Source organism: Mobula birostris, chromosome 2 (assembly GCF_030028105.1).
Source record: "Mobula birostris isolate sMobBir1 chromosome 2, sMobBir1.hap1, whole genome shotgun sequence".
Lineage (NCBI taxonomy): Eukaryota > Metazoa > Chordata > Chondrichthyes > Myliobatiformes > Myliobatidae > Mobula > Mobula birostris.
This window is the reverse complement of record NC_092371.1, coordinates 224,277,193-224,301,733: the sequence shown is the minus strand read 5'-3', so window position 1 is coordinate 224,301,733 and position 24,541 is coordinate 224,277,193. Positions and strand designations below refer to the sequence as shown.

At 40.3% G+C, this 24,541-nt stretch overlaps 1 protein-coding gene across 1 annotated transcript in view; it reads right to left on the bottom strand.

Annotated features, from left to right (window-relative positions):
- Nucleotides 1-24,201, bottom strand: part of LOC140211164 (vesicular inhibitory amino acid transporter) — a 42,559-nt gene extending 18,358 nt beyond the window's left edge. Inside the window, exon 1 of the mRNA XM_072280709.1 lies at nt 23,941-24,201. Coding sequence (XP_072136810.1) covers nt 23,941-24,201 — 261 coding nt within the window. The remainder of the gene's footprint in view (nt 1-23,940) is intronic.
- Between the last annotated feature and the right edge of the window lie 340 nt (nt 24,202-24,541).

Below are 24,541 nucleotides of genomic sequence, written 5' to 3'. Positions count from 1 at the left end.
GAAAGTGCAAAAATGGGTCTATCAATTGCAAAAAGACAATGTATGGTGATATCCAAAAAGAAGGAGAATCCTATCTGCAGGCTGAGAATAAATGGGGAAGACATAAAACAAGTACAGAACTTTTGCTACTTAGGAAGCTGAGTAATATCAGATGGCAGGTGCGACATGGACATCAAAAGAAGAATAGGGATGGCAAAAGACACCTTTACAAGAATGAAGAGTATACTGACCAATACTAAACTAGGCATGACAACCCGCCTCAGAGTACTGAAATGTTACACTTATCCAGTTATGTTTTATGGCTCAGAATATTGGACAATATCTAGTAACATGAGGAAATGAATTGAAGCAGCAGAGATGTGGATTTTGAGGAGGATGCACAGAATATCATGGAAAAAATGGATATCTAACAAGGATGTCATGAACAGAGCAAACAAAAAGAGAAATAATCTATGAGATCATGAAAAGGCAATGTAACTTCATTGGACGTGTGATTAGGAAAGAGGAGTTAGAATGCATGATAATTATGGGAAAGATTGAAGGGAAGAAAGCAAGAGAAAGACAAAGACAAATGATGATGGAGACAGCAGCCAGAGAACTGGAAATGAATACCAATGAATTGATCCATTGAATTGAAATGAATTGAAACAGGAGTGTGTGGGCCATGGCAGTCAAAGCTCAAACTGGGCACGGCACCTGATGATGATGATGATGATGATGATGATACCTCCCATAATTTTGTATACTTCTATCAAATCTCCTCTCAATCTTCTCCTTTCTAAGAAATAAAGTCCAAAGCTATTCAATCTTTCCTTATAAATCATGTCTTCCAGACCCAGCAATGTCCTTGTAAATTTTCTCTGTACTTTTTCCAAACTTATTTACATCTTTTCTGTAGCAAGGTGACCAAAACTGCACACAATACTCCAAATTAGGCCTCACTAATGTCTTATAAAACTTCAATATAGCATCCCATCTCCTGTAATCAGTATTCATGAAGGCCAATGTGCCAAAAGCTTTCTTTACAAACCTACCTACCTGTGACACCACTTTCAATGAATTATAGGACTATATTCTGAAGTCCCTTTGCTCTACACTGCTCGGTGCCCTACCATTCACTGTGTAAGAACTACTCTGGCTGGTCCTACCAAAGTAGAACAGCTTGCACTTGTTTGCATTAAATTCCATCTGCCATTTTTCTGCCCATTACTTCCAGCTGATCCAGATCCTGCTGCAAGCCATGATAGCCTTCCTTGCAGTACACTATGCCCCCCAGTCTCCGTGTCATTCATAAATTTGCTGATCCAGTTAACAATATTATCATCCAGACCATTGATACAGATGACAAACAACAACAGACCCAGCGCAGGTCACTACATCACTCCACTAGTCACAGGCCTCCTGTCAGACAGCCAACTATCAACCACCACTCACTAGCTTCTCCCACTGAGCCAATGTCTAATCTAGTTTATGACCTCATCTTGAATGTCGAGCAACTAAAGCTTCTTGACCAATCTCCAATGTGGGACCTCGTCAAAAGCCTTGCTAACATCCATGTAGACAACATCCAATGCCTTATATTCATCCACTTTCCTGGTAACTTCTTTGAAAAACTCTATAAGATTGATTAGACATGACCTACTATGCACAAAGCCATGCTGACTATTCTTAATTAGTCCATGTCTATCCAAATACTTAAATATCCAGTTCCTTAGAATACCTTCCAATAACTTTCCCACTGCTGATGTCAGACTCACGGGCCTGTAATTTCCTGGTTTATTTTTAATGCCTTTCTTAAATAGTGGAGCTGCATTGCTATACTTCAATTCTTTGGTACCTCTCCTGTCACCAAGGATGATTTAACTATCTTTGCTCAGGCCCTGGCTATTTCTGCACTTGCCTCCTGTAGGTTCTGAGGGAACATCTTGTCAGGCCCTGGGAATTTATTTACCCAGATTTCCCTCAGGACAGCAAACACTTCCTCCTCTGAACTGTACAGGATCTATAAAGATAATGTCACTTTTTGCCTCACTTCTGTAGATTCTGTGTAAATACAGATGCAAAACAATATTTCCGATCTGTCCATCTCTTCTGGCTTGACAATTCTTTCAGGGGAACAAATCTGTCCCCTGCAATCCTTTTGTTCTTAACATATCTGTAGAATAGCATCAGAATTAGGCCATTCAGCCCATCAAATCTGATTCATCATTCCATCAAGGCTGATCCTGGATCCCACTCAATCCCATGCACCTGTCTTCCCACAATATCTTTTGATGCCCTGACCAATCAGGAAACTATCAATTTCCACCTTAAATATACCCACAGGCTTGGACACTGCAGTTTGTGGCAGAGCATTCCACAGATTCAGTACACTCTGGCTAGAAACTCTCCATATCCCTGTTCTTAAAAGTCGCCCCTCAATTTTGAGGCTATGCCCTCAAGTTCTGACTACTCCCATCATAGGAAACATCCTCTTCACTTCCACCCTATCTGGTCCTTTCAACATTCAGTAGATTTAAATGAGATCCCTCTGCATTCTTTTAAATTCCAGTGAGCCCAAAGCTACCAAATGCTCCTCATATGTTAACCTCTTCCTTCCCAGAATCATCCCCGTGAACCTCCACTGGACTCTCTCCAATGACAGCATATCCTTTCTGAGATATGGGGTCCAAAACTCTTGACAATACTCCAAGTGCAACCTGACTACCGTCTAATAAAGGCTCAGCATTATTGCTTTGCTTTTATATTCTATTCCCCTTGAAATAAATGCCAGCATTGCATTTGCCTTCTTTTCCTCAGATTCAACCTGTAAATTAATCTTCTGAGAGTCTTGCATGAGGACTCCTAAGTCCCTCTGCACCTCTGATGTTTGAACCTTCTCCCCATTTAGACAATAGTCTGTACAATAGTTCCTTTTATCAAAATGCATTACCATACATTGTCCACTGTATTTCATCTGCCACTTTTTTGCTCATTCTTCCAATTTGTCTAAGTCCTGCTGTAATCGCATTGCTTCCTCAGCACTACATACACCGCCACCTATCTTCGTATCATTGGCAAGATTTGCCACAAAGCCATCAACTCTATTATCTAAAACATTGACAAACAAGGTGAACAGTAGCAGTCCCAATACTGACCCCTGAGGAACACCACTAGTCACTGGCAGCCAACCAGGAAAGGCCTCCTTTATTCCCACTCGCTGCTTTCTGCCTATTAGCCATTCCTCTCTCCCTGCCAGTATCGTTCCTGTAATGCCATAGGATTTTATTAGCCTCATATGTGGCACCTTATCAAATGCCTTCTGACATCCACTGTCTCTACTTTGTCCAGCCTGCTTGTTACTTCCTCGAAGAACTTCAAAGGTTTGTCAGGCTAGATTTCCCTTGACAGAAACCATGCTGACTCCTCATCCTTAATAATAGACCCCAATATTTTCCCAACCACTGAGTTTAGGCTAACAGGCCTATAATTTCCTTTCTTTTGCCTTCCTCCCTTCTTGAAGAGTGGAGTGACATTTGAAGTCTTCCAGTCCTCCAGGACCATGCCAGAATCAAGTGATTCTTGAAAGAGCATGGCCAATGCATCCGTTATCTCTTCAGCAACTTCTCTGGGACGCTGGGATGTAGTCCATCTGCTCCAGGTGACTTGTCCACCTTATGACCTTTGAGGTTGCCTGGCACTTTTTCCTTTTTAATAGCAATGGCTTTCACTCCTGCTCCCTGACACTCACAGACCTCTGGCACACTGCTAGTGTCTTCCACAGTGAAGACTGATGCAAAGTACCCATTAAGTTCATCTGCTATTTCTTTGTCCCCCATTACTACATCACCAGCATCATTTTCCAGTGGTCTAATATCAACTCTCAATTCCCATTTACTTTTTATGTAACTGAAAAATCTTTTAGTATCCTGCTTTATATTATTCACCAGCTCGCCATTATATTTCGTCTTTTTCTTTCTTATAGCTTTTTTAGTTACCTTTTGTTGGATTGTAAAGGCTTCCCTATCATCTAACTACCCACTCCCTTTTGCTACCTTATATGCCCTTTCCTTGGCTTTTAAGCGGTCCTTAACTTCCTTTGTCAGACATGGTTGCCTACCCTTGCCATTTGAGAACAACTTCTTCTGAGGGACATATCTATCCTGCGCCTTGTGAACTATTCCCAGAAACGTCAGCCATCTCTGCTCTGCCGACATCCCTGCCAGTATCCTCCTCCAATTCACCAGGGCAAGTTCCTCTCTCATGCCTCTGTAATTCCCTTAAATGCACTGTAATACCGTGAGTACATGTGAGTTATGCTACCTCTCAAATTGCAGAATTCAGTCATATTATGATCTCTGCCTTCTAAGGATTCCTTTACATTAAGCTCCTTAATAAGATCTGGGTTATTACACAACACCCAATCTAAGATAGCCTTTCCCCATGTAGGCTCAAGCACAAGCTGCTCCAAAAAGCCACTTTGTATGCATTCAACTAATTGCTCTCTTATGATCCGACACCAACCCGATTTTCCCAATCCCCTTGTATATTGAATTCCCCCATTACAATTGTTTCATTACCCTTATTACATGCCTTTTCAGCTCCCTTTGTAATCTCAGCCCAACATTTTGGCTACTACTTGGAGGCCTATATATGAATCCCATAAGGTTTTTTTTTTACCTTTACAGTTCAATTCCACCCATAAAGAATCAACATTTTCTGACCCTATGTCTCCTCTTTCTAAAGATGTAATTCCATCTCTTACCAACAGAGCCACACCACCGCCTATGCCTTCCTCCCTGTCCTTTCAATACAAAGTATATTCTTTGACGTTAAGCTCCCAACTATGGCTCCTTTCAGCCACAACTCAGTGATGCCCACAAAATCATACCAACTAATCTGTAATTGCGCCATGAGTTCGTCCACCTTTTTCCAATTGCTACCTGCATTTAAATGCAGCACCTTTAGTCCTGCAATCTTCGCCTTTTTGAATTTTGACTGTGTTACAGTTTAAACTCTTTGTTTTGTCTGCATTTGTACCTAATCATTGGCTTGTTGTTCCTTACATTCATGTTATATCTGTCATCTACATGTAAACCTGTGGGCTCATCCTCAGCTCTAATATACTGGTTTCCATCCTTCTGCCGTATTAGTTTAAACCACTCCCAACAGCTCTAGTAAATCTGACTGCAAGAATATTGGTCCCCCTCCAATTCAAGTGCAACCCATCCATTTTGTACCAGTCCCACCTGCACCTGAAGAGGTCCCAAATTTCCAGAAATCTGAATCCCTGCTCCAACTCTTCAGCCACACATTTATCCGCCACTTCATTCTTTTCCTATCCTCACTGCAGTTTGGCACTGGCTGCAATCCTGAGATTACTACCTTTAAGATCCTGCTTCTCAGCTTCCTTTCTACTTCCCTGCATTCTTTTTTCAGGACCTCCTCCCTTTTTCTACCTATGTTGTTGGTACCAATAAGTACCACGACTTCTCTTTTCAGGATATTGTGGACACATTCAGAAACATCATCTGTTTTTCATTTTCACATCCACAGAATCGCCTGTCTGTCCCCCTGACTATGGAGTCCCCCATTACTGCTGTCATGCTCTTCTGTTCCCGTATGCTTCTGAGCCACAGGGCCAGACTCAGAAGCAGTCGCTGTTGCTTCACCCAGGTAGGTTGTCACCCCTAACAGTACTCAAAATGAGTACTTATTCTTGAGGGTGATGGCCACAGGGGAGCTCTCCACTATCTGACTCCCTTAGGATTCTCCTTCACCTTATCTGCTAGTGCAAACTCATGCCTTCTTTTCACCCTCCTGATTCCTTTTTAAAGTGTCATCTTGCATTTCTTATACTTGAGCACCTCAGTTGTTCCTACCTGCCTATAGTTGCTATGCAGCTACATTCTTCTCTTAAACAGGGGCTCAATAACTCTTCTAAATCAAGGTTCCCTTGAACTGGAGGACTGGCGGGCAGAGCAAAATTAAGATGGTGCTAAACGGCAACTCCTTTGCTTGCATCTTTGTAAGCAGCTCTATTTCTATCTTTGTTATCTCTTTTTTACCTTTTCAAGGTTCTTTTGAAGACCCTTACCCTGGAGTTACACTGACTTCAGTTCTTTGTGGAATGGGTCCCGCTCTCAGGGCCTCACGACCAGCCGCTTTTTGATATGCCAAGGACGTGGCCTGGAAGATGAGCACCTTCAGGGTGTTGGATTTTCTTAGCTTTGTAGACGGGCTGATTCAAGGCCGGTGCCCCTGACTGAGGCATCGTGGGAGAACATGGAACATCGGGAGCTGTGTGTTCAGAGACCTGAGCCTTTCCGGGGCCGATTCTATGGGAGCAGAGCTCAGAGAAAGTGACACAACAGACTTTTAACATCATAAATCTGTGAGTTGTTTGTTATGTCTCCCCTCTCCCTGTGAAACGGGGACATCTCTTTTTCCCTTATTCGGGAGAGAGAGAGCCTGTGGTATGTTGAATTACTGGGTGAATGAGTAGTCTTTGGGGTACTGCAAGTCTGTGTCTCTATTGATGCTTTGCTGCATGTCTGAGTGCTCGGTGGGGGGAACTGATGCTTTTTCGCTGGTGGGGAGAGGGTGGGTCATTGCTTTGCTGCTGCTTATGCATGGGAGGGGGCGCTAGGGGAGCGCTTTGGGGTTCTAACATTTAACTGTCATTCATTCTTTGGGGCACTCCTCTGTTTTCGTGGATGTTTGTGAAGAAAAAGAATTTCAGGATGTATATTGTATACACTTCCCTGACATAAATGTACCTATTGAACTTGTTATGTTTATCTTTAATTCTGAAAGGTACGTTCAAGCTTTGTACTCAATTTCACTTTTGAAGGATTCCCACTTACCTAATACACCTTTGCCAGAAAACAGCCTGTCCCAATCCACGCTTGCCAGGTCATTTGTGATACCATCAAAATTGGCCTTTCTCCAATTTAGAATTTTGGCCTGCAGACTAAACCTATCTTTTTGCATATTTATTTTGAAACTAATGGCATTGTGATAACTAGTTGCAAAATGTTGCCCTACACAAACTTCTGTCACCTGTCCGGTCTCAATCCCTAAATGCAGTTCAAGTATCATACACTCTGTCATTGGGACTTCCACGTACTGATTAAGAACACTTTCCTCAACACATTTGACAAACCCTATCTCATCTGGTCCCAGTCAGTATGTAGAACGTTAAACTCACCTACTCTAACAACCTTATGTATCTTGCAGCAGTCTGCAAACTCTTAAAACTTGTTACACTAAATCCCTCGGGCTGTTACGTGGTGTGTAATATAAACCTAGTAACGTGACCATACCTTTCTTATTTCTCAGTTCTATATATAAAGCCTGAACAGACGAGTTCTTCAGTCTGTCCTGACTGAGCACTGTCGTGATATTTTCCCTGACTAGTACCACCACCCCTCCTCCTTTAATCCCTCCTACTGTTGCCTGTAAAGTAACAGAACACTCGAATATTGAGCTGGCAGTCCTGCCCCTGCTGTAACCAAGTCTCACTAATGGTACAATATCATAATTCCATGTGTTGATCCATGCCCTGAGTTCATCACCTTTCCTACGATACTTCTTGCATTGAAATATACGCAGCTCAGGACATTAGTCCCAACATGCTCAACCTTTTGATGCCTGACACGGTCTGAGCTCTTACCAACATCTTTCTCCACAGTCTCTCAACTAACTGTTCTAACACTCTGGTTCCCTCCCCCCTGCAAATCTGGTTGAAATCCTAACCATGCAGCATTAACAAATCGTCCTGCTGGGATATTAGACCCCTTCCAGTTCAAGTGGAAACAGTCTCTTCTGTACAGGTCCCACTTTCCCTGGAAGACAGCCCAATGATCCAAAAATCTTATGAATTGGTTCAGCATTGTCACATGTACCAAGATACCATGAAAAAATTGTTCAGACAAATCAGATCATTACACAGTGCATTGAGGTAGGATAACATTCTCACCTTACCCTTTTATGCACATTTAATTCAGTTTCTCTTTATTCACTTCCGCTTTTATTTCTGTTGAACTTTTCCCTCCTGCATTACTGTTTTTCTCCTTCTCCATGAATTCCTGGAAAGTGCAGCTTAATGGTCACTAGTAGTCTATTAATTCAAGTAGACGACAGATTATTTATTTGAGACACAGTCAGAAACATAGAAAACCCACAGCTCAATACAAGCCCTGCGGCCCACGATGCTGTGCTGAACATGTACTTATTTTAGAAATTACCTAGGGTTACTGATAGCCCTCTATTTTTCTAAGCCCCATGTACCTATGCAGGAGTCTCTTAAAAGACCCTATCATATCTGCCTCCACCACCGTCGCCGGCAGCCCATTCCACGCCCTCAGCACCCTCTGTGTTTAAAAAAAACTTGCCCCTGACATCTCCTCTGTACCTACTTCCAAGCACTTTAAAACTGCGCCCTCTTATGACAGCCATTTCATCCCTGGGAAAAAGCCTTTGACTATCCACACAATCAATGCCTCTCATCATCTTATAAACCTCTATCAGATCACCTCTCAACCTCCATTGCTCCAAGGAAAAAAGGCCAAATTCACTCAACCTATTCTCATAGGGCATGCTCCCCAATCCAGGCAACATCCTTGTTATTCTCCTCTGCACCCTTTCTATAGTTTCCACATCCTTCCTATAGTGAGGCGACCAGAATTGAGCACAGTGCTCCAAGTGGGGTCTGACCAGGGTCCTATAAAGCTGTAACATTACCTCTTGGCTCCTAAACTCAACCCCACAGTTGATGAAGGCCAATACACCATATGCCTTCTTAACCACATTGTCAACCTGCGCAGCAGCTTTGAGTGTCCTACGGACTCAGAACCCAAGATCCCTCTGATCCTCCACACTGCCAGGAGTCTTACCATTAATACTATATCCTGCCATCCTATTTGACCTACCAAAATGAACCACCTCACATTTATCTGGGTTGAACTCCATCTGCCACTTCTCAGCCCAGTTTTGCATCCTATCGATGTCCCACTGTAACCTCTGACAGCCCTCCACATTACCCACCACACCCCCAACCTTTGTGTCATCAGCAAATTTACTAACTCACCCCTCCACTTCCTCATCCAGGTCGTTTATAAAAATCACACAGAGATGGGGTCCCAGAACAGATCCCTGAGGCACACCACTGGTCCATCCAGAATATGACCCATCTACAGCCACTCTTGAGGAGGATCACTGTTCCTCTTGTATAATACTGTTTACTCTGAGTCCTGGGGACCAGGTAAGATTGAGGCAAAGGACTGCTATGATCACTAACCATATTAAAAATGTTCACATACATCATTCAGAGCCGTATACAATTGACCAAAAGAAAAGGTCAATTGCTTTTGGTTTCAAACAATACAGACTTCACCTTCAGTGTGGTGTGCTTGCTGCTGTTTCTCTTTTTCTTCTTCCATCTGAGTGCAACTGTGTCGAGAAATACACACATAAAGAACAGCAGAAACTCAGTATCAAAGTTCTACACAGCAAGGTGAAATGTATCAATGTCTGAAACAATAATAATGGAAATATGGTGTCTCTCATAAATGTTGAAATGTTATTATTTTGTAATGTCTTAGAAAGGCCTCCACCTGCAACAAATTTTGTGAAGAATCAATTAATCACTGTAAAGGATACATAGAATACAAATTCACCATCAAACAAAAGAAACTACTTAGTATTCACACTTCCAGAAAAGTTAAAACAATCATTAATTTACATATTTTTTAAAAACTTGTTAAAAATATTACAGCTGTCAAAACATTAAACCCAGGTTAATTTGTTTACTTTGAATTTTGATTAATTTCACAAGTAAATGCTGCGAATGTAATTTCTTCTCTGCTGATTTGAAAAATACTTCAGGCTACCATAGCTAACTTTTCGGAAGAACACATGATTCTTTATGTGTGCTTGAGCTGTGAAATCAATTCCTGAATAAACCACTCCATTTAATATTAATTTTATGCCATTGCTCATAACTTAAGTATGGCTGGTTTTTAATGATATTAAACTAATATTTTATCACTTCTAAGTTTAAAAATGGTCTAGAATCACATTTGATTTGTCTTTTCTTTCTACTTTACAATATAGGGCTACTGGAATTTGCTGTGTTTCAAGTTTTACTATATCAATGGCTAATAAATTGTGTTGAATTGTTTCCTATAAAGAAAACTGCCTGCAATTTTATTGATTTTCCTTTTGTTATATTGGGTTGCTTTCCCCAGCAATGTTGAGAATGGTGACTTTAATTGTAAATTCAGCATTATATCCCGTCCATTTCCTTCAGTAATGATGGCTGTTAAATTCCTAAGTATAACTGTGGTTGGCTTTACAGAATGTCAATGAATTCCTCAGTCTATCTTATGGAAGGCTACTTGGATTGTTACATGCTTTCTGCTGCATAATGACTGCCCGAAATCTGAAATCAAGTGCAGCAAGAACTCAGATGATCAGCAGGTAGCTCCTGCCACAGCTGCAGTGGTAGTGGACTCTTAGTCATATGCTGTGTGATAGGTGAGTGTGAAGAGTCACACTCACCATGCTGGGATTGTTGGGTTCTGAGCTGTGTAACCTTCAATGCAGGCCTGATATCTCAATGGTCTCAGCCCTACCACTGGTGCCAAAACAGCTCCTTCAAAAATGACAAGCACCTTCCGCTCCTTAGAGGAAGATGATGTGGCCCTAATTGCCCGAGACCAATAATGCAATTAGTAGGAGATGGCATATGAAGGTATGTTTGCTCACGATAACCACTTACATGAGGTCACTGAACTGTATGCAGCACTTCATCTAGACCATTCACTGACAAAATGCCTACTCCCACACCGGGAGAGAAACCTCTGAAGTCAAGAAGTTGTCCAGCTCTACACCAGGGTTCTCTCCACCTGAGAAAAAAAACCATGGAGCCTGCTCTAGGCCATGGTATGTCATAAATTCTCTGGCATATCACAATTACTTCCACAATATATTTCACAACCTACTTGATTCTGCATTTTCCATCCCACTTCCCCTGCATTCCTTCTTTTAAAATAATGGGCTTTCTTTTGGTGACATAGACTGACTTTATTTGGTGCAAGGAATCAGAAAATGGACCTTATTTTGAGACAACAAGGCAATCCACACCTTGATTAAAACTACCTGGATACTGCAATAACTATAAAGAGCAGATAGCTTGAATGTGTTGTATTAGTTGCATTGGATCAAGTAGACATGCTTGTAATTTACTGGTACACTGCAATACTTAAACCTATAGAACTTTGTCCTCTGAATATAATTTGCTGTTTTATGATACTGAGACAATACAGTCCATACTAGATATACTAATATATATTAAGAAACTCATCCTGGGTATATCCACTGTCATACCTCATTTAAAACATTCAAAGGAAAAAGATGTATCAGTTTAAAGATTGCTGAGAATGTTCAAATATCAAAATCCAAAGATCAGAAAATAACACCCCTTAAATAAAGCTTGTGCTCATTATTAAAATTGAAACATGTCTGTGGTAATTAGAAAGTAGAATTTGTATCAACAGTCTTCTTGTAGAGCAAAATTAATCTTGTGATAATTTTCTTAGTTTCAAACAAAACTCATTGGAAATGATAGTCTAAAGGGCAGATCAATTTGAACTAATATTTCTGGTTCTGACACTTCAATTGTTCGTTACTAATCTTTCACAAAGCTAAAGATGTGCATCCTTTTCAAAAGGAAGCTTTTACTTAAGGTCAAATTAACATATCATAAGTGAAAGAGGTGTCCAAATATTTTGTTTTTATTCTGTTAGCAAGAAGTTCTTTTCAGAATTCATACTAGAGTTGTTATTTCTCCTCTTTCTCTGTTCTTGTTAGGACTCAACAGCTCTCTCTGCAACTGGATCTTGGACCTCTTGATGGAAAGATCCCAGTCAGTCCAAGTCGGCAGTAACATCTCAAGCTCCATTAGGATGCGCACTGGTGACCCCCAGGGTTGACTGCAATTTCCGCTGTTGTTTACACTGCACTGCCAGATTCAGCTCAAACCGGATCATCAACTTCACTGATGATACTACAGTGGTTGGCCTCATCAGCGACATTGATGAGTGGCCATACAGACAGGAGGTAGAGGCTTGCCAAATGCACGAGAACCACAACTTGAGTCTCAACATGGACAAGACAAAGGGATAATTGCAGACTTCAGGAAGACACGGGTTGATGTCTCTGCTGTGGAGAGAAGGAAGAGCACAAGTACCTTGGTGTGCTTTTAATGGATAATCTAACCTCGACCTACAACACCTCCTCACTACTCAAGGCGGCACAGCATTCTAAAGAGATTAAGGCATGCAAAGCTCCCTGCCCCCATACTAACAACTTTCTACAGGAGCACCATCAAGAGTGTCAGATGATAATTTCGGAAAATTCAATTTCCTTAAGAAATTGTGCATAGTAAGATCGTTGAGAAATTCTGATTGGTATAGTGAAGTATAGAATCCTTGAAAGGATTTATTTATCTCATCATGATCAACGGTCAGGATACCATCACTTTTACGAATCTTAACAATCTGCCATTTAACGGAAGCAGTTTTCAATTGATTAGCCAATAATTTACCAGATTTATCACCGTGTATATAGAACTGACTCCTAGCTGTACTTAACTGATTTTAGATCGAGGATGTTAGTAATAAGCTATGCTCAATTTGAAGCTCGACTCTTTTTATAAAGCTCCTTACAAGGAGCAGTAGAATATTCCTTGTCAAGTTCTTTGATCTTATCAACCAACATTTCTATTTCATTATTAATTCATTTTTTCAGTCCAGCAGAATATGAAATAATTTGTCCATGTATATATGCTTTAAAAGTGTCCCATAATATTCCACTACAAATTTCCTCCATAGCATTTGTTGAAAAGAAAAAAAAAATCTGATCCTTAATGAAATTAACAAATAACGAATCTTAATAACGAAATAAAGAAATGGTCAATTCTAGAGTACGTATAACATACATGAGAAAAGAATGAAAACTCTTTATCCTTAGGGTGTAAAAATCTCCAAATTTCTACAATTCCTGTATCAACAATAAAAGAATTGATAAGAGTAGCAGATTTATTTGGAAGTGTCTGATAGAAGCAGATCTATCCATCAAAGGATTTAGACAACAGTTAAAATTTCCACCCATTATCAGCATATAATCATTTAATTTAGGAAGAGCTGTAAGCAAACACTTAAAAACTTCAGGGTGGTCAATATTTGGAGCATAAAGATTCACCCTAACAACCTTTTTATTAAAAAGTAAATCAGAAGTTAAGAAAAATCTACCATTTGGGTCTGAAATAGTTTCATAATGAATAAATGGTACTGAAGAGTCTATGAAAATAGACACTCCTTTTACTTTGGCGTTCGAGTTCGATGAATATTTAATATTAGAATCTCCCATTAGTGAAGATGAAATTAAAAATGTTATTTTTTCGATGAATTCAGGTAAGGCACCTGGTCCAGAAGGCTTCACAGTAGAGTTTTTCCAATCCTTTTCTAATATTCTTTCACCTTGGCTATATAGAATTTTTAAGGATGTATTATCTATAGGTAAATTACCACAGCCCTTTTATGGTGCTTCTATTTCCTTAATTCTTAAGAAAGATAAAGATCCCACTGAATGTGCATTATATAGGCCTGTATCTTTGTTGAATGTAGATTCCAAGACTTTTTTCTAAAATATTAGCAACCAGATTGGAAAAAGTATTGCCTCAAATTATTTCTGTTGGTCAGATGGGACTTATTAAAATTATTCTTTTTTAATATTAGGAGATTAATGAATATTGTTTGTACTCCATCTAGAACTCCAGATTGCATCATAGATGCTGAGAAAGCATTTGACAGGGTTGAATGGACATATTTATTTAGTATGCTTGAAAAATTTAATTTTAGTCAGACATTTACATCTTGGATTAAATTAATATACCTTACCCCTTCGGCGTTGGTATTTACCAATAATCAAAGATCTCCCTTTTCTCAGTTGTTTCGCGGCACCAGGCAAGGTTGTCCTCTTCGTCCATTGCTATTTGATATTGCCTTAGAACCTTTGGCCATTGCTATTCTTGAATCAACTAATATATTTGGTATCACCAGTGGGAATAAAATACATTAGTTATCACTATACACTGTTATACTTTATACCTTATATTTTATTGTCGCCAAACAATTGATACTAGAATGTACAATCATCACAGCGATATTTGATTCTGCGCTTCGCCATCCCTGGAGTACAAATCGATAGTAAATATTAAAAATTTAAATTATAAATCATAAATAGAAAATAGAAGAGGGAAAGTAAGGTAGTGCAAAAAAAAAAAACGAGAGGCAGGTCCAGATATTTGGAGGGTACGGCCCAGATCCGGGTCAGGATGAGATGTATTACTATATATTTTAACCCCGAAAAATGATTTATTACTATATATTTCTAACCCCGAAAAATCTATTCCAGCACTACTATCCTTGCTTGATAAGTTTAGTAATTTTTCGGGCTATAAATTGAACCTTAACAAGAGTGAACTCTTTCCTTTAAATATGCAGGTTCCAATTTATAGATGTTCACCATTCAGACTGGTTAATGATTATTTTACTGATCTGGGTGTTAAAATTACTAAGAAACATAAGGATTTATTCAAGCATAATTTTTTACCTTTAATTAATCTAATTAATCAAACTTTTATTAAATGGTCCCCATTGTTTCTATCAATGCTTGGTCGATTTAATGGTATTAAGATGATTCCCCTACCAAAATTTTTGTACTTGAAGCATTACCAATTTTCATTTCTAAATCCTTTTTTGATATTTTAAATTCTAAAATCTCTTCATATAAATGGCAGAACAAAAATCCTAGATTAAGTAAAAAATATTTACAGAAGTCTAAAAAGGACAGTGGTTTGACTTTACCAAATTTTAGATTTTATTATTGGGCAATTAATATCCGATATTTAATATTTTGGACACAAGATTTGGATATAATTTTACCCCCACAATGGGTAAACCTGGAGTGTAAATTTATACAAGGATTTTCTTTGACTTCCATTTTAGGGACTTCTTTACCATTTGTTATTTCTAAATTAAATAAACAAATGGTTAATCCAATAATTAAACATACAATATGAATATGGTTTCAATTTTGTAAATTTTTTGGCTTGACCCAATTTATTTTATGAAGCCCTATTACGTCTAATTTTTTCTTTCAACCTATTATAGATCAAGCTTTTTTGGTATGGAAAAGGAAGGGTATATTAAGCTTTCGTGATTTATTTTTGGATAACTCTTTCATGTCTTTTGAACAGTTATCTCACAAATATAATTTGCCCAGATCTCACTTTTTCAGATATTTACAAATTAGAATCTTTTTAAATATTAATTTACCCACATCTCCAACATCACATCCAATCGATATTACAGAAAAAAATTCTAAGTTTAAATCCTTTTCAGAAGGGTTTAATAGCATTCATTTATGATTTGATTATGAAAATAAATTCAGGTATATCTGATAAAATTAAGATTGAATGGGAAAGAGAATTCCAACTTCATTTACCTATAGAAAAATGGGAAAATATTTTTCAATTAGTTAACATGTCCTCTATGTGCTAAACATACATTGATACAATTGAAGGTGGTGCATAGGGCACATATGTCTAAAGACAAATTAGCTCGTTTCTATTCACATACAAGCCCAATTTGTGATAGATGCCACTCTGAAGTTGCTTCCTTGACTCATATGTTTTGGTCTTGCCCTTTCTTGCGTAAATATTGGAAAGATATCTTTGATATCATTTCTACTGTCTTGCGTATTAATCTACAACCACACCCTGTTACTGCAATTTTTGGGTTACCAATGATGGAAGCTAGTTACTTATCCCCTTCAGCCTGTTGGATGATTACTTTTTTTTTTTATAAAACATTAATGTCTAGAAAATTTATCTTACTGAACTGGAAAGAGAACAATCCCCCTACTACATTTCAATGGTTTTCTCAAACTATATCTTGTTTAGATTTAGAGAAAATTAGAAGTGGCACCTCTGACCTGTCAATTAAATTTGAAAAAACTTGGAGAGCTTTTATTCCACATTTCCATATGATGTAGTTTGACCTTTTCGAATCCCTTTTTTTAAAAATACATGGATTGAGAAATGGAGTTAATGACATTAATGATTATATCCAATGTAATATGTTAGCCTGTTTTTTTTCTATAGTTCTGTTTTATTAATGTTTTATTCAGTTTAGGTTAATATCACTTAGCTAATTAATATCTTTTCTTTATTTTCTAATTTGGGTTTCTTTTAAGATTTTTTCTCATTTATCCCTCTATCATATCTAATTATATATAGAGTTTGGGAAACTATTATTAGCAGTGCTATATTTGTAAAGTCAATTATTAATAATGTAATCCCAATCTCTGTCCATCAATATTGCTGTTATGTTTATAATTTTGAAAATTAATAAGAGAAAGAGAAAGAGCGTCCTGTCAGGTTGCATCATTGTGTCCTGCAGAAGCTGAATGACAAGACTCTGCAGAGGACAGTAAAAACTGCCGAGAGGATCATTGGCATCTCCTACTCTCCTACTTGTGACGTTTATTGGGAGCACTGTGGACAAAGGGCCCAAAGCATTGTTAAGGATCCCTGCCACCCATCCCACAATCGCTTCAGTGGGCGATATGACACATGAGAATTCATCCTGGCTAAATCAGTTCGACCTCTGCTCAGTGCAGGACTTTTGGTGGTTACCCTGCTTTCCCAGTAATTTTCCCACAATGACTGTCAGATGCATGCACCACCACACGTAGTCGACTCGAATGCCAGAACCTCACCAAGCCCACGTTTCCCACAACAGTCACAAACCATGGGGTTGAGCACATTCCCACAACTGGCCCGCCAGTCCATGTCCGTGCACGTGGACTGGACCCACGAGAGGCAGTAACCGTGAAGGCAGAGTTTGCCAGCATGGAAAGACTTGGAATGGTACACCAATCGAATAGCCCCTGGGCTTCACCCCTCCATTTAGTCCCTAAGTCTGATGGTAGTTGCCATCCATGAGGTGATTGCTGACACCCCCCGATTGTTATCTGCTCTCACACATTCAAGACATTCTGGCATGTTTAACCTGAAAGTTAACTTTTTCTAAAGTTAACTTTCTAGTTAGGGGCTACCATCAGGTGCCAGAGTGCTGGGAGAACATTCCCAAATCAGATGTGATAACCCTGTTTAGCCTTTTTGTGTTTCTGCGCTTGTCATTTGGACTGAAAAGTGCCGCATAGTTTTTCCAACAGCTGATGAACTCTGTATTAAAAGATTTAGATTTTCTATTTGTTTACCTGGATGACATACTTGTCACCAGTGCATCCAATTCTGAACAGGTATCTCACCTCCACACACATTTTGAGCACTATACGGACATAGGTTGATTATTAACCCTGCTAAATGCCAGTTTGGGTTGTCAACCATTCACTTTCTCGGCCATCGCATCCCCGCAGAAGGTGCGAAACCCCATCCATCAAAAGTAGCCGCTATTATGGATTTCCCACATCCCTGCACTGCTAAAAAACGACAGGAGTTTTTAGGTATGGTAAATTTCCATCGCGGCTTCATTCCACGAGCTGCCGAACTTATGCTCCCTCCATCTTGTGTGCTTAAAGGCAATACCCATAATCATGTCATCACTGATCAGCGGACATGACTGGGTATTTGATGTTACCAAACAACCCTACTGGCGCACTTGGTCCCCAGCGTACCTATAGCCATTACTACTGATGCTTCAGACTATGCTGTGGGTGCTCTGCACGAACAGTTGGTTGGAGGCAAATGGCAACTACTCACCTCCTCAGCCGGCAGTTCCATCCCCCCTGAAAGTAAGTACAGCACCTTTAACCGTGAGCTTCTCGGTCTCTCTCTGGCTGTCCACTATTTTCATTTTCTTCGAGGGGGTCACCATGTCACAGCGTTTGTTGACCACAAATCCCTCGTTCCCGCAATGGCCAAAATATCAGACCTACGGTCTGCACAGCAGCAACCCCACCTGGCCGACATAATCCGAATTCACAACTGATATACAACATATTGAGGGGAAAAATAATGTTGTGGCCAGCTGCCTCTCATGGCCAGCAGTTGAGGCCTCTAACACATAGGAGTTGACTATGCCAGCATGGCTGCTGGCCAAGATATTGATCTAGAGGTCCAGGCTTACTGAATAGCAATAACAGACCTGTGGCTGGCTGACATTAAGTTCTGGGGAGCTGGGGTTTCCCCTCCCATGCAACGTCTGAACTGGATGGCCTTACCCCACTGTGCCCACAAACTGGAGATGAATTGTTTTTGACTCCACACATGGCACCTTGCATCCAGGCCAGAGCCAGAAGGCCTCACAGAAACTGATTGCACTGAAGTTTGTGTGGCATGGCCCAGAAAGAGCATGCATAATTGGATGGCAGCCTGAGGGGAGTACCAACGGGTAGAAATTATGTTCAGGCAACATTGGCACTTTTGAAGTCCTTGAGCGATGTTTTGACCACGTCAATGTGGACCTCATTGGTCCTCCTCTCCCCTGCCATGGTTTCACGCACCTACTTACCATGGAGGACCATACCACCAGGTGGCCAGAGGTCAGCCCTCTATAACCGCAGACCTGGCTTGGGCAATCGTCAGCACCTGTTGCTCAGTTTGGCCACCATCTGATATTTCTTCTGACCGCAGCCCCAATTCATGTCAGACCTCTGGGCTGTGATGGCCCAGAATCTCACGTCAGGTTACATCACACCACGGCGTATCACCTACAGTCCAATGGCCTATAGAAGCGGGTTCACTGCTCTGTAAAGGCAGCTCTGAGGGCTTCACTGATGGATGAGTGTTGGCATGATCGTCTCCCATGGGCCCTGCTGGAGCTCAGACCTGCTCCAAAAGAGGACCTGCAGTCACCGGTGGCTGAGTTGGTATACAGGCAGCCATTATGAGTGCCAGGTGATTTTATTCCTGACACTACAACTGCCTGATTGGCCTCTCAACAGTGTTCCAATCTCCTCATTAGAATCAATTCCTTTTCACCTATTCCTACCTCCCATCATGGCATCCCATCAGGGACAAGAACACAAACCTGGGCTAGGACATGGACTAGACACAGGGAACCCAGACAAGGAACTATGAACTAGGAGCCTGAGCTTGGACTCCAAGCCAGAGACTGGACAAGGACCCAGAACCTGGGTCTTGCCTCGGCCTCAGACCCCAGAACTAGGCAAGGATATGACATGGCTACAGGACAGGACATGGCTGGGGTCTAGAGGCTTGAGGCTGGGGTCTTGAGGCTCGAGCTTGGAGGCAGGCCAGGACTCATCTTTAACACGACACTAACATGAGACTGGACAGTACATAGACATAGAGCCTGGACTCAACTTTATCTCCACACCAAGGTGGGACAGGGCCATCTGTCAGGTAATGGCAGAACGACTGGACGTACCCAACAGAGGCAAAGACAAGACAAGACAGGTCTCCCCCACAGGGCAATGGCAGAATGGCCTGACTTACCCCACAGATCCAAGGACAGGACAAGACAGATCCCCCTGCAGGGCAACAGAACAGCCTGACTTACCCAACAGAGGCAAGGACAAGACAGATGCCCCCACAAGGCAACAGCAGAACAGCCTGACTTACACCATGGAGGCAAGAACAAGCAGAGACAAACATCAAAGAATGACAGACAGTTCCATCTCTGCTTCAGGGTTGCTCCAAGTCACAATTACAGTCAGCTGGCTATAGAAACAACCAGATCACTACCCAGCTCAGAGTGGTTGACAGCCACTCAGCTGGCCCAGGAAACAGCTGAATCCATAACACAAAGACAGCTCCAACTACTGACAGCAAGGCTCCACGAAGTGATAGTTCCCCAACATGGCCTAAAGATGGCAAGTGGCCACTCTAGCCTTCCACCCGCAGATTGCTCCCAGGAGATCTTGGCAAGACAAACCAGCAGCCCACCCACAACCCCAAGGCTACTTATATTCCAAGCCCCAAGATGGGAATCAGGTGCCTATGATTAACTCAACCAAAACAAGGGACAGCTGGAAGACCCGGAGTCCTGAGTCCACGGACCGGACCGTGAACCAGAATGTGGACTTCACGGACCGGACCATGACAAACCCATATGCAAGAAGACTGGGTTAGCATGTGCCTCAGAACTGAAGCTGCAAACAAGTGACCTGGTGTGCCGAAATGCCAATGCTGCAATGACTTGATGATCGAAGTTCAAACTATGTTTATTATTGAAGTATGGTCAGTGAAGAAATTAGAAAGGCTTCAGGAGGTGTTTGACACTAGAAGGACAGGACTGAGTTCTTCAAACACTTATCGTTGAGACTAATCCACTGAACCAAAGAGTTGCTATCGAATTTAAGTGTCACAAACGTTCATATATATGGTGTTTCTGCATTCAGAAATCTCATGTAAGCTGCAAAAATTTTCTTTATGAGAATCAGCTCAAACTGAATTTTATTTCAAATATTATGCAAAATGTTTGTGAAGAAAATAATTTACATTTACTCATACAGTACAGTGCAAAAGTCTTAGCCTCCCTAGATTTTTTATATGGTTTTGGATGGTATGACTTCCACAGAGCCCCAATCGAAACATCATCGAGGCGGTCTGGTACTACCTGAAGAGACAGAAGCAACCAAGACAGCCAAAATCTGCAGAAAACTGTGGCAAGTTCCCCAAAAAAGCAATTTTCCAGCTCATCTGTGTCCCATTGTATCCTTACATAACCTTCTTTACTTTTGAAAACTCAGCTGATATTTGTGTTATCTTCAGATGAAAAATCCCATAGATCGAAAGAGCAACTAAGGGAGCCATTTGGGTGAAAAATGTATATCCTGCATGATGTTTCTACTATTTATAATATGCAATGATTAGTTCATTCTAAATCACACCCGATCTATTGTATACAATTCAATTTGATGGAAGTCTTGCTTCATGTTTGTGATGCTTGCAGGATATATGTTACTGAAAAGTAATTTTTCTTCAGAATTTCCTTGAAACATGTCTGATATTCTTCTATCATCAATCATATTGATAGATAGTCAAGAAGTGTTTTAAATTCATATTTCATACTGACACAAGAGAATTTTTTTTATGGCTTCATATTTATGTTTGTTTCAAATGGATTTTAAGCATTTAACCGAATAGTTCTTCATTAATGTGCTCAAAAGGGAATGTTTTGATGAACTGATATTCTCTTTTTTATTGAAAGGGAAACCATGCGATTTTATAAACTTACAATATTTCCAACCAGACATTTATTGTTCGGTACTGAAGGCAGCTAATTGAATTGTGTACGGTTTTAGGGGTGTGGTACAGTACTCAAAGCCTCAATAAAGTTGCTTCAAGATAAAAATCAAATGACAATGTTTATGCTTTCAGATCAGCAAACATTGTAATTAAAAGGGCAGGTTGATATGCATTCAGTTTCCAGGTTTCTGGTGTTGGCACAGAATCCACTTACAGCTCTGATAACTGGAAATGACACAGGCTTTGCCAGTGCTGGCTGCAAAATCAAGTGTCAAGTGTGGTGGTCCTGTCACTTTGCCAAACCAGGGATCTCATGTTTCAAACACAATTACGTCCTAGGAACAGTTAAATATGTGCCAAAGCAAACTGAAGTTCAGCAATGCAGCAGTGACAAAGTTGACACTACATTTTATTTCACACACATGCAATATGAACTATTTGTCACTAGTTATTAATATGAGTGTAATTTTCAATATGAAGCATCAGACTCATTTCAACAGAGAATACACACTGTCAATACAGATTATCAGGAAGCTACAGCATTTCTAACCCTCTGCAGCTTTAATGCACACATCCTGTTCAAACAATTTCCCTCCGTTATCCACCACTAATTCTATAGTATATCTGTTCAGTCATAGGCACAGATTCATCTGCAATAGCTTCCCTTCCTACAATTGCACAAAATCCCCATGGAGTCTCCCATCCATGGACTATTTGTCTGAAAATTTGACAATGAGTCTTCACCAAGATCTGTGCTCCCTAATTGCGAATAAAATAAAATATCGAAACAAAGCCGGCTGTCAGATGATGAACTGGAAATCAGGAAGGTACCCGGAAAGAACAAGACATTGTTCCACATACAGCAGCATCATTAGCCACACGGGCTTCTACATTTTTGTCTAACAGTTTTATGGGAGATTTCTATCCTGGCATTCTCAGAGCATGTTATGTCAAGGCTGAGTAAATGAGTAAACAACTTCTGAGATTCCTGTGGTGGAGTCATGTCGTCTATGTCCTCTTGAACACAAGGCAACTTTGAGTTAGTGGGTACCAAACATGATACTTTGTTCCCAGCTTTTTGCCCTCTCCTCTCCATTTCTTCCTGAAGGGCTTACAGTTCCAAGACAATCAAAGTCACTAATTCATGCATACAGCCTTAATCTACCATCATTACCTCTTATCCCAAAAGACCTCAAGATCAATGAAGCTATTTAAGTATAATTACTTTGCAATATCAGAAAATGCCATATTTAATTTATGCAAAGCAAAATCACTTAAACAGAAAAGAGATACATGACTAATTAATTTATTTTGCTAGTTGCTGACTGAGCTGCTTGGATCTCATAGGTACAGCGGTCGGTCATTTAGACCCTAATTATCTCTTTCACTACTTAGCCACATAAAATAGATTATCCATCCCTCAGCTTCATTAACCCACCTTTGTTCTGTATCTTTTTCTACCATCATCCAATGATCTCATTTTCAGGATTTCATTTGGTCTTTTATTAATTTATTTATACAATTTATTGGGGAGCAGTTTCCACAACGCATTGAGTGAATGGCATAGAACATGGAGCAGCAATGGACAGGAAGAATCCTTTTGATGCCAAACCAATCTAATCTTTCTGACTGCATTCCCAGCTTGTTCATATGTTTGTGTAAATGTCTTTTAAATGTTGCTGCAGTCCCTGGTTCTACCATCTCCCCTAGCAGTATATTCCAAGCATTTCTGTGCCTTGAAACTCTCCATTAAACTTCCTCCCTCTCACCTTAAACCTGCGCCCTGCGGTATTTGCAATTGATACCTGAGAAAAAGATTATCTACCCACACGTGCTTCCTGATCTCAATTCTGCATAGCCTGGGTGTCTTTTTTTTCAACATTATGCCTGTCCTCTGGAATTAATCAGTCCAAGGAAAAAATTCACCCCAATTGAATCCTTTCAATTTATTACGTAAACTCAAGCCAATGCTGGCAACAGATTTGAAAATTGCTACGCGTTTAATAAATCCCAGAAACCTTTTTTTAAACGCAGATATAGATTGCCAATCAAGGTTAAAAGTTAAAAAGGCAACTACATTTCTGAGATTGTGCAGATGGTTTCTCGCTAGAAGAAACCTTGGTGAAAGCATTGTGCGAAACAATGTCTTTAAATAGGAACTGAAGAAGATGAAGAGTGTCCAAATAATTTGAATCAAGGACTAAAATACTAAAATTTTATCTAAACCCATCTCTCTCTTTCTTTAGATTGGATTGTTGAGAGTTATTGCTTGTTTTGTTAATCCCACATATCCTCTTTTTTTAGTTGCCCGTCGAAATTGCTGGATTAAGCACGCGGCCAAGGAGTACGCCACAAAGCGGCTACAAATGAAAGAAATATTCTTTCACCATCATGTCCTAAGATTTGCGTTAAACTGGTGTTTTTAATAACACTGACGATCACTTCACAATTGTCCTTCAATATTCCGTAACACCTTCAAATCGAAGCCATACTTAAGTGACATCTGAACAATTCGCCTCCGCCGGCTTTTATTTGATTTATAACTTTTAAGTTAAATTGGTTAGCACCTTAAAGATATACTTGTTGAAAAGAAACGTCGGCTCTCTTACTTTTAATTGTACATAAGGAAAAGCAAAACAGGACTTTGCCCCTACCTGGATGGCGTTGGTAACATTCCAGCCGGCTTCCCAGGTGGTGATGTGGGAGGTGTCGCCGATCCCGGCCACGCGTTGCTCGGGCTCCAGCCCCCCGGCTTCAGACGAGGGCTCATGGTCCTCCACTTCCTCTCGGAGGATTTCACTTTGGTCCCTGTTCAGTTCGTCCAACTTCGCAAAATTCAGTCTTTCTTCGTCAACATGAAGTGGGTAGCGTTTCCTGCTGGGCAGGTTGCTGATCACATCTTGGAAGTTTATCATGACCTTGCAGGCAGATATTCTTTTAAATAAAACTTAGGAAATGCTGAATTAGTCCTGTTTTAGAGGTAAGACATTCAGAAGAATTTTAGCTCCAAATGAAAGCTGAAGAAGTCTTTTGACTTCTGCAAGATCAAAATCTGATGTCTCTGCTCAATTTGGTCGGCAGTTTCTAGCATCAAGAAAACATAGCTCGAGCGAAGATTAATTTCACTGGAATGTCGACCACCAGATTTATGGATAAGCTGTGAACCGTGGGCATCAGCGAGCTTACAGCCCTCAAACAAAAATTTGAAATTATAATGATTTTTGCATATCTCAACAACAGACAAGAGTATTCTTA